An 18464-nucleotide genomic window follows, 5' to 3' on the forward strand; every position below is an offset into this window, starting at 1 on the left:
AGGCCAGGTCCCATCAAGGTGCAGCTTCCAAATCCATCAGGAATTTCATTTCAGAAGGAGGATGCCAGGTCCCATCAAGGTACAGCTCCCAAATCCACCAGGAATTTAATTTCAGAAGGAGATACCAGGATTTTCCCGTGGCTGTCAGCAGCATTCTCCAGGTCACGCTGCTGCATGAAAAGAGAGCGTTAGAAGCTGGGACTTAAACTAAACAGATTTCCTATAGGAAACACACACAAAATTACTTTGCTTCTAAAGTTACTTTTATAGGCGTTTTTTTTTCCCTGAGAAATATTTCTCCCTGGAAAAATAAATTCACAGGATGTAATTAAAACAGTTCTGTGCGTGCACTGGGCTGGCCCCCTTTAAGTGCTTCACCAAATGCAGCAGCGAGGAGAGGAATGAAAGGCAGCTTTGTTGGGATCCATTAATGACAATCTGCATTAATTAGAAAATGAGACATTGTTCTCTTGGTTTATGGCTATGAAAATGGCTGCTAATAAGGCTGAGGGCTGGAGAGCTCAGCTTTGGGCTTGTCTGAGCTGTTGTGAGGCCCTGAAAAATCAAAATAATCTTTGATTTGTCAAATCCTAAGCTGATGAAGGCAGTGGGAGTCAGATTCCATACCCTTGGATTCTGGCAATAACCAGGTGCTGGTGACTGTTTGGGGGTTTTTTTGTTCCTTTTTTTTTTTTTCCTTGCCATTTTCTTTAAGTTTAGCTTTTAATTAAACAAACAAAAGTAAGAGTGAACTGCGCTGTGTTAGAGCTTAACTTTCACTCCTCGAGGAACAAAGCCTTAATAGTTTGTATGGATTCCCAATCAGGGATAATAATTATCTCTGCTCCTCTGCCCCAGCCCAGCCATGTGTAGTAAAACCACTCACCTCCCTTTGCAAATCTTTTTGAGTGCAGGAATAAAACATTCTGTGATTCTGAACGCTAAAAAAAAACACATTTAAAGCATTTAAAGAATTTAAAGTTTTTATTGCTATTTTGCTGTCCTGATCACAAGTAAAACATTTTTATGTCCTTCAGGCACTGCTGGCTGTGTTTTCTCTGTCTCTCAAGCACAGCAAGGTGACATTTCCAAAGTATCTCCACTGCATGACCTCTTTTTGAGTGGAGAAACAGGAACTTGGGGCCATTTGATAAAAGAAATGTTGCATCACCGATGGGAGGGATGCTACAAACAGGATCATCAGCGCTATTTTTTCACAGTATCATGTGATTTGGGTTGGAAGGACCTTAAAGCTCACTTCATTCCACAGGCAGGGACACCTTCCACTATCCCAGGTTGCTCCAAGGCCTGTCCAAGCTGGCTTTGAACACTTTCACGGATCCAGGGGCAGCCAGAGCCTCAGTGAGCAGCAAGACTGGAAGCTGAGTTTTGGTAATTGAAACATTTTAAGCAGCATCCCTGGAGCCACTTCCAATTAAAAAAAAGACACAACACAAGCAGAGAAAAATGACCTGGAATACCTGTAAGAGAAATCCCTTCCCTATGAGAAGCGTATGGAGCTGAGGGTTCATTTTAATTTCTTAATTAGCGAGCGGCAGCCAGGCCGGGATAGGAGAGGGGCAAACAAGGGGGGAAATGTTTTGTGTTCACAGCCCACCTCGGAGCTGGGCCAGCATCCAGGGCCTGCTGGAAAACAGGCAGGAATGCTGCTTGGAATTCCTGACCCCTCCCTCCCAAAGACACCTTGCTTTCCTTCCTCAGGGAACGGTTTGGAGCCCGCAGCGCGCTCGCGGAAATCGCAGCTAAAAATGACTTTGGGGGTTCTTTTTTTAGCAGGGTGGAGGGGGCTCTTGCTTGGTTGGGTTTCATTAAATCCCCCCTCAGCAGAGCAGCCCAGGGCCTTCTTTCCCTCCTTTTTGTTTCCCCATTCAATAAACACACATCCGCTGCAGCCTGGCTTAATGAAATTGTGTGAGGCACTTGCGGGAGAAGGATGTTTATTTTTCTCTGCTGGTTCACCGAGACTGCTCCGGGTGCTGTGTGCCTGCAGAGCCCCTCCATAAAGAGACCCTTGTGCCTGGGGCAGCCCTGAGTGCCTGCAGTACTCACTCAGCACTGGGTATTGTGTGTGCAGGAACCCCCCGTGGCAGGCAGGAATGATGCATCTGACTCCATGTTCTCAGAAGGCTAATTTATTATTTTATAATACTATATCATATCAATGAATACTATACTATACTAAAGAATACAGAAAGGATACTTACAGAATGCTAAAAAGATAACAATGAAAACTCCTGACTCTTTCCAGAGTCTCTTTTCTACAGCCTCAACCCTGACTGGCCAAAGAGCCAAAACAACTCACAGCAGAACCCAATGGAACAATCACCTGTGGGTGAACAATCTCCAAACACATTCCACATGAGCACAGCACAGGAGAAGCAAATGAGATCAGAATTGTTTTCCTTTTTCTCTGAGGCTTCTCAGCTTCCCAGGAGGAAAATCCTGGGCGAAGGGATTTTATCAGAGGATGTGAATGCCACATCTAGCTGCAGGGTGGGTGTGTGGGCAGGGCTATTTCCAGGGAATTTCAGGGGGAAAAGTGTGCTGAGAGCACAGTGTTAAAGTGGGAAAGTCAAGCACTGGCAAGGCCAGAGCTGCCTGGAGAGCTGGCCTAATTAATCTGTTTATGTCTCTTATTTTTGCACAGTCCCCTGCTTGCTGTATTTTCTCCTTTTTTGCCAGAATTGGTCACCTTTGTGCTTTTCCATACATGTCCGACACCATGGAGATCCTGATGCCTGTTCCTAGCTGGATGCACCTCCCAAACCACCTCCTCGGAGGGAATGTGGAGGTGGAGATGCTGCTGTGGGGTTCTTGATGAGCCTTTTGTCACTAATGCAGATTTCTGACAGGGCTACTTGGTGCTGATCACACTAAATTTGGCAGCAGACCTCATTCAAAACCTCACTCCCAAGACACTGAGAGCTGCATCCCTGGGCATGGATCTGGACTGCCTGGAATGCCTTCATGGATTGGACTGGATGGTCTTTAAAAGTCTATTCCAGCCCAAATCATTCTATAATTTTAATTAAATATTCAGTGTTTGGTGGGTTGGACTGGAGGACCTTTAGAAGTTCCTTCCTGCCCAAATTATTGTGTAATTTTATGAAATATTCACTGTTTGGTGGGTTGGACTGGAGGATCTTTGAAGGTCCCTTCCAACCCGAACCATTCAATCGTTTCTATGAAATATTCAGTGTTTGAGCTCTCTGTGTGTCAGAAACACTGGTTTGGGATGAAGAGGACACTGGCCACACTCAGGGGAAGAGGGAGGGATCTGGAATTACAGAATCACTGAATTGGAAGGGACCCACAAGGATCATCGAGGTTCAACTCCCGTGCATTTTGGAAATGAGCTTTTCTCCTCCCCAGCTTTTTTTTTCCCCCCATTCTTGCTTTTCCTTGAGCTATTCTGAAAATAGCTGAAAAATTCTTCTGAAAATTCCACACGAGTGCTGAAAGAAGTTGTTCAAGTGGCAAAAACAGGTGTGGGAGGGAGGTGGGTGTGTGAAAAAAAAACCTTTTCGTCTTTATTTTCCCAACAAAATCTGAATATTTTTTGAAGAGTTAAGGAAAAAAAAACAGCTAAAAATATAAATAAATCCCTTTTGTCTGCAGATCCCTGGTGGGAGTTGGGCTGAAATGTTCCTGAGTGACTCATTCCTGGGCAGCCCTTTGCCTTTTTGGATGGAAACTTGTCCTCAGCAGATTTTCTGGTATTTTCTAACCTGCCTGTGAGGAGGTGTTTCCTTTGTGGACTGAGGTAAAGGAGGCGCCTGCTTCTCCTGTGAAATTCCCACATCTGCCATCAAAGGATGGCTGTTTCTCCTGGAAAATGGTGATAAAAGCTCCATCAGTGTTTTCCTTCCCTGCCTCAAACTTGTTCATGATGATGGCCCTGGAGAAAAAATTGTCTGAAACTATGCTTGATCCATGAGCTGGGAACCTGTGGCTGGATCCTGCTGGAGACACCAGGCTGATGGATTTGGGCTCTTCATCCTCCTGAGGTGTCCACAAGGATTTCCAAGGCCTTTCATGCCCCTGATGGAAATAAATGATAGGAAAAGAATGTGGGAAAAGCAGGGAATCCCATAATTTAATTGGGAGAATAATTTAAGGGATGTGTAGGACAATCACTGCCCTGTTTCCTTATCAGAGGGGCACCCTCAGGGCAAGGCTGAAAATCCTAACCAGAATTCCAACCATCAAAAGTGCTGTGACCCACACCCCTCTGGGCACAGCCAGTAGGGAACACTCCCTTTTTTAGGGCTATTTTTCCTTTAATTTTGTTAATCCTGATGGCTCTTTACTCAATTTTAGCCCTTTTCCCTCACTGTCAGGACAGATTTTCCCCTGTTTCCCTGGGAGCAGCGGGGTGACTGTTCAGCTCTGTCTCATGATGATGATGATGATGGGTGGGATTTTCTAGTCCCTGCCTTTCTGTGGTGTTGCAGTGGAATCTCCACTCCACACCCTCTGCTTTCTCCTGGTCAGGATGGAAGGAGCGAAGTGCTGGACACCTGATGGAAGGTCAGAACTCAGCTGGCTGATGATGATCAATGCTGTCTGTTTTCCCTCAGGACAGAGGCATTTAGGCCCATTTGCAGCAGGATTGACTTCCTGGACTCCAAGCAACCTTTCTGTTGTCATCTCTGTGCTTCCAGCCCCAGTCCTAATGACATCCTGGATGCTGGAATTCAGTTCTCCTCCCACCTCTCATTCCTGTTTTCTGCTGTTAAAGCACGCCTTCATGTCCACTTCAGGAACCACACCAATTCCCCAGAAAAACATCGGGCTCTGCTGAAAACAGGGAGATGAGGGATATTTTTTCCCTCCACCTCTTTCCCCACAGATGCATTTATCACTAGGGCAACCTCACTTGAGAGTTCACTACAAATCCAGGCCGATGGCTTAGATCCAGGCAGGAGAAGTTTTATGGACTGAGCTAAGCGTGAATTACACTTCTGGTCACGGCATTTTCTTTCTTTCTTTCTTTTCCTTCACTGTGACCCTGGCATTGATGCAGTTACAACTGCAAAGTATTCCATAATTCAGCTTTTTTCCTGCTGCTTGGAAGGTCTGGGAGGAACCTAGGTGGATTTAAAAGGTGTGGTGCCCCTCGAAAAGGGTGTGGGAGGAGGTGGTGGTGGTGGTGAGACTAACCACTGGTTTTAGGACCAGGTGTAAATTATTCTCCTTTTCAGGCAAGATGTCCATGCTTATCCAGGAATGAGAGGGAGGTGCGTTTTCTTCTCAGTCTGGCACTAAATGCAACCACTGGCTTCATTCCAGGGAGTAAAAGCAGTGGATTAACAGGAGTTCACCCCTGCCCCCTCTTCTCCCCTCAGCCATGATCAGGTGAGAGGGAAGGAGAAGGAAAGAGGAAAGGAGAAGGAAAGGGGAAAGGAAAGGAAAGGAAAGGAAAGGAAAGGAAAGGAAAGGAAAGGAAAGGAAAGGAAAGGAAAGGAAAGGAAAGGGGGAAGGAAAAGGGGAAAGGAAAGGGGGAAAGGAAAGGGGGAACTTGTTTTATTTGGAGGATGAGGAGCACAGTTGAGAGAGGATGGGGAGTTGGAGGATGTGTCTGCTCAGGAGGGGCAGTGGGAAATCTTAGTGAATGTGGAGGGGGTGGTTGAAGGATCCTCTGGAGCAGCAGGATTTATTTATGTATTTATTTATTTATTTATTGAATTTGAAGGGGTTTTTTTTAACATTACTTCAGGTTTAGGAGCTGGAGAACAGGTCTTGCCTAATGGGCGAGCCAGCATATGTGGCTGTGTTGGATAATTGACTATTTTTAGACGCTGGAAGTCACCTCCTGGAGGCTCCAGTTTCAGTGTGGATTGCCAACAGCCTGTGCCCTCAGCTTGGCACAGCTGGTAGGAGCTGTCAGGATATGCTGGACAAAAGGATTTCTCCAGACATGGAAAAAGCGTTTTCTAGGTCTTCACCGTAATGGTGAACAGTGTGCAAATTTCCACTTCCCCACTGCAGCCGCTTGGAGTGATATAAATTGGCAGAGTTTAGTGCATTTCCCTGTGGGATTTCTCCTAAACACCTATGGATTCCCAGAGCTGGAAGCTGAGGCTGCAGTCACTCCCTCTCACCACCACTGTACAAGAACTCGTCAGGACAACTTGGGATGGGCTGCTCTTCACCTGCATTTAAGGAAAAGTTTAAAAAAAAGAAAAAAAAATGAAAAAAAAAGATAATCAAAGCAAGAGCTGAAGGAACCTCCAACCATAAGCAACTCCAGCTTTGTCTGTCCTGTTTATCCATCCCTTTATTCCCCTCTAGGGCTCTGCTTTCCCACATGGATATACTGCTAATAAACAGTGCTGCATCCTCTGCTCCCCTTTCTCGCATTAAATGTATTCCCATTAAATGGGTAAGGGATGCAGCAGGGAATGGGATGTGTATGGCTGCTTCCCTGCCCAGAGTGGGGCACACAGAGCCTCTGGAAGCAGCTGTAAATTTGGGTTAGAAACCAAGCCAGGAATTGCCTGGGTGTGCCTCACTCAGTGGTATTAAGGGCTGCAGGCAGGGGGAAGGTGGCAGTGCTGGAGGATCTGAAATTCCCATCAATCTCATCCCCTCCTGATCCTCCAGCAGGCAAAGGGAACAGGTTTGATTTCCAGACTGTTCCTCTCTCCTGCGTGTTCCTCAAGCCCAAAGTACAACAGGCACAGGAAACCGTGTTTGCAGCCAGAGCCTGGATGGATGGATGGATGGAGGGATGGATGGAGGGATGGATGGATGGATGGATGGATGGATGGATGACCACCATTCCCTGCTGCCACTGGAGACTTGAAAATGTGCACTTAGAAGGTGAGGGCATGTTTTAAATGCTTGTAGAGCAATTATAAGGATATAAAGCTCTTAGAGAGTGTTCAAAGAAATGTCAGGAAGATGGTGAAGGGATGAGGAACAGCTGAGGGCACTCGGTTTGTTCAGCTGGAGAAGAGGAGGAGGAGATCTCAGCATGGCCTGCATCTTCCTCCCGAGGGACAGCTCCAATCTCTGCTCTCTGTGACAGGGACAGCACCTGAGGGAATGGCTGGAGCTGTGTCAGAGGAGGTTTAAATTGGAGATGAGGAAAAGGTTCTTTCTCCAGAGGATGCTGGCACTGCCCAGTCTCCCCAGGGAATGGGCACGGCCCTGAGGCTGCCTTGTTGGGCTGTCCTGGGCAGGGTTGCACTGCAGGATGCTTGTGGATCCCTTCCAATCGAAGATGCCGGAAGCTGCGCTGCGGGAAAACCGAGATAAGATCGGTGAAATGACCAGAAACGGGGAGAAAGGAGCCCACAAAAGCTGCGGGAAGCTGTCCGTCCCTACCCCGCCATCTCGGCGGGATCCGCCGCGCCCTGAGGGGAACCAGTGGCCGGGCCGGGATGGAGCGGCTGAGGGAGGAGAAGCCGCGGGGCCGCGGCGAGGATCCACCTTAAGGGGATCAGGAAGCGCAGCGGGGCCAATCAGACCGGGCAGGGAGGCCGGGAAGGAGGAGCCGAGGGAGGGACCGGGGCAGGGCGAGAGAGCGGGGCCGGCGGGGCGCGATGGCGGAGGGCGGGGACGCGCCCGCCCCGGGCAGGTACCGTGGGCAGGGGGGTGCCGGGGGACAGCGGGGTCGCCGGGCTTTGCCAGCCCTTTCTGACCCGCCGTGTGCCTCTCTCCAGCGCAGGTCGCAACCTGAAGGAGTGGCTGCGGGAGCAGTTCTGCGACCACCCGCTGGAGCACTGCGAGGACACCCGGCTGCACGACGCGGCCTTCGTGGGGGACCTGCCCACGCTGCGCAGCCTGCTGCAGGACGAGAGCTTCCAGAGGTGGGCATGCCTGCCACACACACCTTAAAGAGCATCCAGTGCCACCCTGGGACACCTGCCCCCGTCCCAGGGTGCGCCAAGCCCCGTCCAGCCTGGCCTGGGACACTTCCAGGGATGGGGGTTTCTGTGGGAGAGGTGTCAGGGAGGATGCTGCGCTCGCCGTCCTCACAGCTGCACCCTTTCGGGGCTCCCATCTCAGCCCTTTTTGTTCTGAGAGGCATCGGGGTGTTGTTCCCACAGCCTGCAGCTTTTGGGGGCTCCCATCTCAGCCCTTTTCCTTGTGAGAGGTGTCGGGGTGTTGTTTCCACAGCCTGCACCTTCTGGGGGCTCCCATCCCGCCCGCTGGTTTTGGGGAGAGGTGATTCCTAGGATGCTCTCGCTGTCCCCACAGCCTGCTCCTTTTGGTGACCCCCATCTCATCCAGTTTTTTCCCATAGCATGGTTTGGGCAGGAAGGGACACCATAAGAAAGCTCATCTTATCCCACCCTCTGCCACGGGCAGGGACACCTTCCAATATCCAAGGTTGCTCCAAGCCTGGCCTTGGACAATTCCAGAGATGGGGGTTTTTATGGGAGACGTATCAGGGTGAGAGGATGCTCCCCTTTCCCCCAGGTCATTCCCCTGGTTTCCCAGGAGGCAGATCTCACAGCTGCTCGTGAGGCTGTGGCAGCTGTGCATGAACTCTTTGCAGATTGGGATAGGAATGCGATACCAGGAAAACGGGAGCCTACGGATAATGGGGAAAACATACAAAAGGGATTATAATCGACTATAAACCTGGAACACCCCATGTTACAAAATCTGCCCAGTGCTAACCCTGTGACTGTGGGGATGGTTAATTAATTTTCCTGCATCATGGGGAAATCTGCTTAGAGTGCTAAATGTCTCCCAGCCTCAAAAAAAAAAAAAAAAAAAAAGAAAAACATAGAAGGTGTTATTTCAGCAAAAAATGAGAATGAGCCAGCCCTTCTCTCTGCTACCTGGGCAGCTGGGGCTCTTGGGACCCTTGGGCTGAGGGTTTTTTTGGGGGAAAAAGCAGAGTTTGACAGGAAGAGGAGGGTGGGGCCCACAGCTCCATTCAACAGGTGATGGGGTAAGCAGAGAAGTGATGTCTTTGAATTAGGAGGCAGATATGGACCTGAAAGCTCATCCTGATGCTAACCTGGGACAGGGACACCTTCCACTGGGCCAGGTAGCTCCAAGCCCTGTCCAGCCTGGACTTGGACACTTCCAGGAATGGGGCATGCACAGCTTCTCTGGGCTACCAGTTTGTTACATCTCCCTCTAAAAAGGGTCAGAAGGGAGAGGTTGTTTTGGTTTTTTTTTTATAGGTGATTTTTGAGGCAGGGTTTGTGCAGCCCCTGGCACAACTGAAGCCCACAATCCAAGCACTGCTCTGCTTCACCTGTCCAGGCAGCATCTGTCAGGTGATCGATAGGAGCTTTTTGGGGCTGCTAAAAGTGCCAGAAATCAGGGAATCATATCCTGAGTGGAAGGGACCCACAGGATCACCCAGTCCAACCCCTCTCCCTGCACAGACACCCCAACAACCCCACCCTGAGCATCCCTGAGAGCGCTGTTCAAGCACTTCCAGAGCTCTGGCAGCCGTGGGGCTGTGCCCGTTCCCTGGGGAGCATGGGCAGTGCCCAAGCTCCCAGAGGGCACCCTCCTGGAGGGGATGGGGCTGCCCTGACTGTGTTTTATCCCCTCCCTGGCAGCCGGATCAACGAGAAGTCGGTGTGGTGCTGCGGCTGGCTGCCCTGCACGCCGCTGCGCATCGCCGCCACCGCCGGCCACGGGCCCTGCGTCGACTTCCTGCTGCGCAAGGGGGCCCAGATCGACCTGGTGGACGTCAAGGGGCAGACAGCTCTCTACGTGGCCGTGGTCAACGGGCACCTGGAGTGTGCCAAGATCCTGCTGAAGGCCGGCGCTGACCCCAACGGGAGCCGGCACCACCGCAGCACCCCGGTGTACCACGCGGCGCGGGTGGGGCGCGCCGACATCCTGCAGGAGCTCATCAGGTCAGGGATGGGGCTGTCTCTCCCTTTCCCCCTGCTGCTCCCTTGGGGTGCCTTCCCTCCTCACCTGCTCCCACAGCTTGCAGCTTTTCAGGGCGGCTCCCATCTCTGCAGCCTCCATGCCTCTTGGGCTGGAGAGGAGAGGTGCCCAAAGGGACGTCCTTGGATTTCCCATCATGGGCTGTTTGTGACGGTGTTCACAGGGGTCTTATGTTGAAGGAAGAGAGGGAGATCTGACTCCATGTTTCAGAAGGCTTGATTTATTATTCTATGATATATGTTACATTAAAACTATATTAAAAGAATAGAAGAAAAGGTTTCATCAGAAGGCTAGCTAAGAAAAGAAAGGAATGAATGATAACAAAGGCAGCTGTCTCAGACTCTCTGTCCGAGCCAGCTGGGGTGTGATTGGCCATTAATTATAAACATCCAACATGGGCCAATCACAGATCCACCTGTTGCATTCCACAGCAGCAGATAATCAATGTTTACATTTTGTTCCTGAGGCCTCCCAGCTTCTCAGGAGGAAAAAATCCTTAGGAAAGGATTTTTCATGAAAAGATGTCTGCGACAGCTGTTCCCACCTGTTCCAATCCAAGTCTCCAGTTATGAGCCTGCCATCCAGTCACATCCAAACCTTGCAATCCCCCCCCACTTCCACCACACCACTGACTGGAGTTACAAGGGAGGTGGGTTCCCCAAAAAACTTCTCTGGGTGCTGGGTTTTCCCTCAGGCAGCACCAGCAGGGCTCAAGTTGTAGCAGGAGGCTGTGGGAACTTGAATTGCTCCTTCCGTGGCGTGCCCTGATTATTCCTTCTTTTTAAATGGGAAGATTTCTGTCCAAGGGATTGTTCTGGACAGCTATGTGGGCCACGGATGCCAAACAATAAGGGATCATAATGGGAAAAATGTAGGTTGTAGGGAGAAATAGTGAAAGAGAAGAAAATTGAAGGAATCCCTTTGATGACCTCAAATGCTAGAAAATAACAAAAGGATTTGAATAGGAAAATATTCAAAATCCTTGGGGATTTTCTTCCTTTTTTGAATTTTCATACAAGTACAGCTTGGAGGAAGAAGGGGAGATAATCCCTCCTCCTTGCTCCTTTCCCAACAAGCTGAGAGGAGGATGTTCCCATCAGCACAGGCTTGTTGATACAGGGTTCAACTCACTGCATTCCCAAAAATCTCCCCTGCTCTCTCCACCCAGGCAGGGTGAAATGTAGCAAATGGTATTTCAGCAGCACAGGGAGAGCTGGTGCCTTGATTTATGTGTCTGCTCCTTGGGATAGCTCACCAGCAATATTAAAAGCAAGATTTTGGACAACTTTCAGGATTAAAAATTAACTGGAGTTTTTCCAACCTCTTTTTATTAGGCAATGTCTCTCCCAAGGCTGCTAAGCTAATACCAAATTGTCAGATTGCCCAAAATTTCAAATATCTCAGAGTAGGGGTTTCAGAGATCTGTGCAGAGTTACTTAGTGAAAAATGCAGCCTTTATGTTACAGGGATTTTCAAAATGTTAGATCTACAGGATTTGGCAGGGAGAGTGCAACGAGGAAGACACTTTTCCTGAGATAGGAGGGAATATTTTGAGAGAACCTGAACCCAGTCAGGTGTGCTGCAGGTGTGTAAACATCACCTGGTTTGAAAATCTTGTTGGGATCCCTGAGCATTCCTGCAAGTGCTGAAGCAAGCAAGAGGTGAAATCCCATCCATGAGCAGTAAATCCACACGTGGCTATGGAATGGGGATCGATTTTACTGGGAGGCTGCTGGAAATATTTAGAGTTCTGATGCCAGGGTGTATAAATGGCATTCCTGATAATTTGGGATCATGCTGTGGTGGAATCCACTGCTGCCTGCAGTGGAACTGAGGGTAGCAAGGGGGAGAGGATCCTTTTGCCAGGCTAAAACTGGGAAAAAGCTGCCAAATCACCCCCATCCTTCAGATGCATGCCTGACCCTGCTAAAAGCAGAATTTGGGGGTTTGCTTGGAATTGAGGGCTTCCACTGAGAGTTTTGATGGTAATAATGGGGCAAGAAAGGACTGGAATGGAGGGAGATCTGCTGTCTGCTCAGGAGGCAGCAGCCTTTAAACAGCCCTGTGGAAGTCCCAGAGCAGCACAAATAACTGTCCAAATGCTTGTGTAATCTGATTTTAAAGGGGAAAATACACTTTGTGCAATTTGCAGCTCTTAGAGGAGTCTCTCAGCCCTTGTTCTGGCTGTGCTTAGCCGGAATGAGTCTCTTGCCATGCTCAGAACTGCAGGATTTGGTTAAATATTTGTCAGATGGGGAGCAGTCCTCGTTGGTTTCAGCAAGAACCGTGCCTGCTTTGAGGTAGGATTTGTCCCCAGGTATTTTCCTTAGTTTTATGAACTCCTGAAAGGAATATCTAGGAAAAACCTGGCTCCCTGAGTGCTCAGTTTGCAATTTGGGGAGAGAAACTGGTGGGTGAAGGAACCTTTTCTCCCTCTGTGGGTAGAACAGACCGGGCTTTGGATTCAAACCAACTACTCCTTAGGGATTGTGCTGTTTTCCTCCTCCTTCCCATCCAAGCTGCATGAGAGGTACATGGAATTACTGTCTGAGGGAATCCCCAGTAGATTCCAGCCCCTCCAGCTCCTTTGGGAGCAGGGGTTTGTCAGGGATGTTTCGCTGTGGAGCGCAGGTTCCTGTTTCTATTTCCCTGCTGTTTGGGATCGAGCGCCTGTGTTGCTTTTTTGGCCCGTTTTTGTCCTGGTAGGGAAAGTTATTTCAGCCTCCCTCTTCAGTGGAGTCATCTGGAAACATCCCTGCTCCCCAGGCAGCTCATTAGCATCCAGCATTACGTGGTGCTGGCTCGGGGCTGAGCCATCCCTGGTGCCAAGGCACGAGAGGAGAGAAAATACAGCTAAAAGTTCCTGGGTCGAGATAAGGAATGGGAGAGATAAGAATTAGGGGAGATAGGGAAGGGGAGAGATCACTCACTAAATACCGTCACGGGCAAAACAGACTCAGCTCAGGGGTATCAGTTTAATTTATCCCTAATAAAAACAGAGCAGGGTAATGAGAAGTGGAATCAGTCTTAAAAAACACCTTCCCCCACCCTGTCCCTCCTTCTCAAGGGGAAAGCTTCTTAAAATATCGCTCCTGTACCTTCCCGCCACCAAAACCTGGCCATGCAAACCCAATCCACCAGGAGGGCGAGGATGTTGCTGCTCCTCCTCTCTCCAAATCCTGGGCTGTTGTGGGGAGGGCAACATCTTTGCTTCTGGGATATCACACTGTTGTCCCCACCCAGAAGTGCTGCCAGGCCCATCTGAGGGTAGGGATCACAGAATCACAGAATAATGAGGTTGGAAGAGACCTCCAAGATCATCGAGTCCAACCTGTGCCCTCACACCTCACCTAGACTATAGCACCAAGTGCCGTGTCCAGCCTTTTTTTAAACACATCCAGAGATGATGATTCCACCACCTCCCTGGGAAGAGCATTCCAGCACTTTATTATTATTTTGGTGAAAAATTTTTTCCTAATATCCAACCTGTACCTTCCCTGACGTAGCTTGAGACTGTATCCTCTGGTTCTGTCAGTGCTGCCCTGTGGGAGAGACCAACCCCACCTGTCTGCAACCTTCAGGGAGTTGTAGAGAGCAATAAGGTCATCTCTAAGCCTCCTCTTCTCCTGGCTAAACAGCCCTATCTCCTTCAAACATTCCTCACAGGGTTTGTGTTCCCAGCCCCTCACCAGCCTTGTTGCCCTGCTCTGGATGTGCTCAAGCATCTCGACATCCTTCCCAAACTGAGGGGCCAGAACTGGACACAGCACTCGAGGTGTGCCCTCACCAGTGCTGAGTACAGGGGAGGAATGACCTCCCTGCTCCTGCTGGCCACACAAAATCAGAGCAGGGTAATGAGAAGTGGAATCAGTCTTCAAAACCACCTTCCCTTCTTCTCAAGGGGGAAGCTGACGGTGTTCACAGGGGTCTCAGGCTGAGGGAAGAGATGAGGATTTCACTCCATGTTTCAGAAGGTTTGATTTATTATTTTATGATATATATGACATTAAAACTATACTAAAAGAATAGAAGCAAGCATTTCCTCAGAAGGCTGGCTAAGAATAGAATAAGAAGGAAGGATAACAAAGGCTCTGTCTTGGGCTCTCTGTCCGAGCCAGCTGACTGTGATTGACCATTAATTAGAAACAACCAACATTGGGCAATCTCAGATCCACCTGTTGCATTCCACAGCAGCAGATAACCATTGTTTACATTTTGTTCCTGAGGCCTCTCAGCTTCTCAGGAGGAAAGATCCTTAGGAAAGGATTTTTCATAAAAGATGTCTGCGACAGGAAGCTTCTGAAAATACCATCCCTCTACCCTCCCACTGGCCATGCAAACCCGAACAATCCACCAGGAGGGCAAGGAGCCATTGGCCTTCTTGGCCACCAAGACACATTGTCGCAGACATCTTTTCACGTAAAGTCCTTCCCTTAGGATTTTTTGTTCCTGAGAAGCTGAGAGGCCTCAGGGACAAAATGTAAACAATGGTTATCTGCTGGTATGGAATGCAACAGGTAGATTTTTTGATTAGCCCATCTTGGATGTTTATAATTAATGGCGAATCAAGGCCCAGCTGTCTCCGAGTCCAAGACAGCTGCCTTTTGTTATCATTCTTTTTTTTTCTATTCTTAGCTTAGCTAGCCTTCTGAGAACCTTTTCTTCTATTCTTTTAGTGTAGTTTTAATGTAATATCTATCTATAAATTAATAAATCAAGCCTTCTGAAACATGGAGTCAGATCCTCGTCTCTTCCCTCATCCTAAGGCCCCGGTGACCACCGTCACAGCACAATGCTGGTTCATATTCAACCAGCTGTCAATCAGCACCCATAGGTCCCTTTCCAAAAGAGATGGGCAGATTCCAGAGGTTCTCTCTCCGTGTCCCTCAGCCTCTTTCCCTTGCCATTCCCAACCTTCCCTCCCTTTCCCTGGCGCAGGTACGGCGCGGACGTGGACGTGAACCACCAGCCGGCGTCGCGCGGGCCGGGGCAGGCGCTGCGGCCGCTGACCACGCTGGTGGTGTGTCCCCTGTACATCAGCGCTGCCTACCACAACCTGCCCTGCTTCCGCCTGCTGCTCCAGGCGGGAGCCGACCCGGATTTCAACTGCTGCGGGCCCATCAACGTGCAGGGCTTCTCGCGGGGCTCGCCCGTGTGCGTGCTGGACGCCGTACTGCGGCACGGCTGCGAGCCCGCCTTCGTGCGCCTGCTCGTCGACTTCGGCGCCGATCTCAACCTCGTCAAGGTGGAGGCCCTGGGGCTCGAGGCCACAGGCAGGGTCAAGGTGAACGCCGAGGCGCTGGAGGTGTTCAAAGAGGCGAGGGGTGAGTGGGGTTGGGGTGCCCAGAGCGGTGGTGTGGGTGTGGGAGAGTGCTTTGGAGGGGTTGTTTGAGCTGTGTTGGTGTCCTCACTTCAAGTTGTCACTTCCCCCACTTCAGTGGGGTCTAACAAGCTGACAAACAAAGCATTAATGACTTCTCCTCTCCCTCCTTTTCCCCTGTTGCATTTTGTACCTTTTTTCCTTATTTTCCCTTCTTGAGGCCTCCAGCAGCCCGACCTCTGTTACTCTGCTTTTTTCATCTCTCCCAGCTCTCTTGCATTGCCTTTTCCTATCTGAGCTGGGTTTTGGAGCTGTGGATCACCAGCTCTCCAGAGCCACACAGGTGTGTCCCAGGTGTTCCTGTGTGGCCCTGGGCTCTGGATCCAGGAGGGAGTTTGATCTGGACAGACTAGTTGGGAAGGAAAGGCACAAACAGTGGTAAAAAGGGGCAGGAGGAAGCTCAGATGGAGATGAAAAAAGACAGGGAAAAGTGCAGCACCTTGGAAACCCACCTGGTGAAGGCCACAGCTTGGCACCAGGGGTGCAAGTGGGGTTTCCCTCTTGAACTCCAGAGAAATTTCAAAGGGATTCAGGCTGTGGGATACAACTCACATCCCCAGGTTACTCAGCTTTACATGGGCCTGGTTTTCAAACCTGCCTGGGATTCTGAGGAGGGAGGCTCACATAAGCTGGAGTTCCATTAGGCCTGGGTTTAGGAGGCAAATGGGGTTCCTCAGGTGAAGCATATGGGATAATGGAGTGATGCCATGGAGGTCCAGTTCCTGAGTCGACATGGGCACCACCATGTTGATTCAGGAACATGTTGATTCACACCATCCCTGTGCTGAAAGAGCTCTCCATGGACTCAAAGGAAGCCCTCAGAAGAAAGTTGGGATAAGGACTGAGCTGGCCGTCAGTGCTGTTGACATAATTTTAAAATGATCCAAATAGAACGGTGGAGTTGGAAGGGATCCACAGGGATCATCCAGCCCAACCGCTGGCCCTTCACAGACCCCCCAACAATCCCACCCTGAGAGCATTGTCCAAACCCTCCTGGAGCTCTTGGGGCTGTGCCCATTCCCTGGGGAGCCTGGTCATTGCCCAGCTCCCTCTGGGGGAAGAACCTTTTCCTAAAACCCAACCTAAACCCCCCTGGCACAACTCCAGCTGCTCCCTCAGGTCCTGCTGTGATGGCCTCCGTGGTCTCCAGCCCTTCCAGCCTGCCCATGCAGTTGGAAATTGCTCCAAACCCAGGAGGTTTGACCTCCTCACAGGGCAGGATTTGTGCTCACTCAGCTCTCCCTCCCTGCCTCTGTGTTGCTGCTCTCCCTCTCTGTTTCCCCAGTAATGCTTCCCTGTGTTTTTCCTTGCAGGCCGCGCCCGGAGCCTCTTGTCCCTGTGCCGCATAGCAGTGCGGAGAATCCTTGGCAAATCCCGCCTGGATCTGATCCACAGCCTTCCCATCCCTGACCCCATTAAACAATTTTTACTCCATGAAAACAGTTAAGGGGCGGCTGGCTGCTTTTGGGGACAGTGTGACTTGGTAAATGAGTGCCCTGACAGAGCCAGGTGCCAACCCTGCCTCTTTTTCCTTCATGGAGTGCACATAATTCCCTGCTCCTGTGGATTGTTTTTTCTCCTCCAGATTTAGGGTGCAGTGATTCAGTGTCTTATCTCCTTGGGGAGAGGCTGCTAAACGTGTGTGGGTGTTGCTGGAGCAAATACAATATATCCTGTAGCTGTTGGCAAATGTGTAACCTCTGTTACTGATCTGTGTCACACACACACACACACACCCCCCTGGGGTCTCTGTGGCATTTCTGTGTGGGGAAAGTGTCCCTACTTTACTCTTTTTCCCATCAAACCAGAAGTTCCTACCTACATTTTACTCCATATCCCATGGTAAGAGCAGAGAAAACCCACCCAGATCCACGTAATGGGTCTGTTTTGTTTGCATCGTGGAAAAGGGAGAAAAAAGGGGGTTTTTTTGAGGAGCTGGGAGATTTTGTGCTTCTAATCACAGTGTAGCATCCAGCAGCCTGGGCTCCTTTCACTTCCAGCGCCTCTTCATGCCACAAACTCCCACAAGAGTCAATTCTGCAGGGATTCAGCAGCCTTTTGTTGGGGTCTCAGGATCAGCCAGTGATGTGCTCAGTGCAGAGGAATCCTTGTCAAAACAGCAGCTTTAGAAGGATAGAGATGATGATGCCTTAGGATCTTGGGAAAAATCTCAGGTGATAATTGGTACTTGCTTTAACTTTTCTGATTCAAGTAAAGTCACTGTGTTATAAGTTAATATTTTTTTGGATGATTTTTCTTTGCTAGCTCTTCTCCCCACACTCATCCAGCTGGCAAAGGTAATTTTCCACATGTGACCTTAAAGATCAGAGAATCCCAGCTTGGTTTGGGTTGGAAGGGACCTTAAAGCTCACCTAGGTCATGGGCAGGGACAGCTTCCACTATCCTGGGTTGCTCCAAGCCCTGTCCCTGGACCCTATGGGGCCTCAGTGTTGGTTCCAAAATGTTCTTTTCCCAGAGGCATAAATAAATGGAAAATCTAGCCAAAGCAGAGGATGTTTCCAGACCTTCTCCAGGTGAGGTGCAGTGGATGTGGAGCTGTGGGCAGGTGAGGAGGGGCAGTTCTGCACCGTTCCCTTCCCAGGCCTGCAGCTGGTTTTGGTTTTCCCGTCGCTGGCAGCGAGTTGTGCACTGGCTTTATAGAGGTGTGAACATGCCTGGGCGATGCAAACAGGTTGTAAAGCCTCTTGGCACCTGGCTGGGGGATCCATAATGGTTTGCAGGAGCTCACTGCGCTCCTGAGCTCCTGTGTGGGGAGGCAGAAAATGAGATGGGCTGGCTTGAGACAGTGCCACGGGAACAGCTTTTGGGGTTTGGCTTTTCCCTGAGGATTTTTAGTTGGTTTGTAAATGGGGTGGAGGTGGTAGGATGGATGTGGGGAGAGCTGGAAGGACCCACAAGGATCATCCAGTCCAGCTCCTGGCCCTGCACAGAGAGCCCAGCAATCCCACCCTGTGCACCCCTGAGGGCATTGTCCAAATGCTCCTGGAGCCTGGGACCATTCCCTGTTCCTGTGCTCAGCCCCCTCTGGATGGTGAATCCACCTGGGATGAGCTGCAGTGAATGAGCTGATATTCCTCAGTGGGAATGTCAGAGGATGGACTCAACTCAGTGCTTGATGTAAGTCTGGTGTGTAATTAAAGCTGAGCCTGTTGCAATGTTAATTAGA

General features: G+C 50.0%; 1 protein-coding gene across 1 annotated transcript; it reads left to right on the plus strand.

The window, feature by feature from the left end:
- The first annotated feature begins 7532 nt into the window (after positions 1-7532).
- On the plus strand, positions 7533-18094 carry ASB1 (ankyrin repeat and SOCS box containing 1). Its single transcript, XM_054278091.1, has 5 exons — positions 7533-7606; positions 7692-7838; positions 9558-9860; positions 14836-15221; positions 16591-18094. Exons 1-5 carry the CDS (start codon positions 7572-7574, stop codon positions 16722-16724), a joined length of 1005 nt encoding a protein of 334 aa, XP_054134066.1. The 5' UTR covers positions 7533-7571; the 3' UTR covers positions 16725-18094.
- Positions 18095-18464: the final 370 nt, after the last annotated feature.

The sequence above is a fragment of the Melozone crissalis genome, unplaced genomic scaffold (genome assembly GCF_028551555.1).
Source record: "Melozone crissalis strain CALT ecotype California unplaced genomic scaffold, PUWL_Pcris_2 ptg000023l_1, whole genome shotgun sequence".
NCBI classification, from domain to species: domain Eukaryota; kingdom Metazoa; phylum Chordata; class Aves; order Passeriformes; family Passerellidae; genus Melozone; species Melozone crissalis.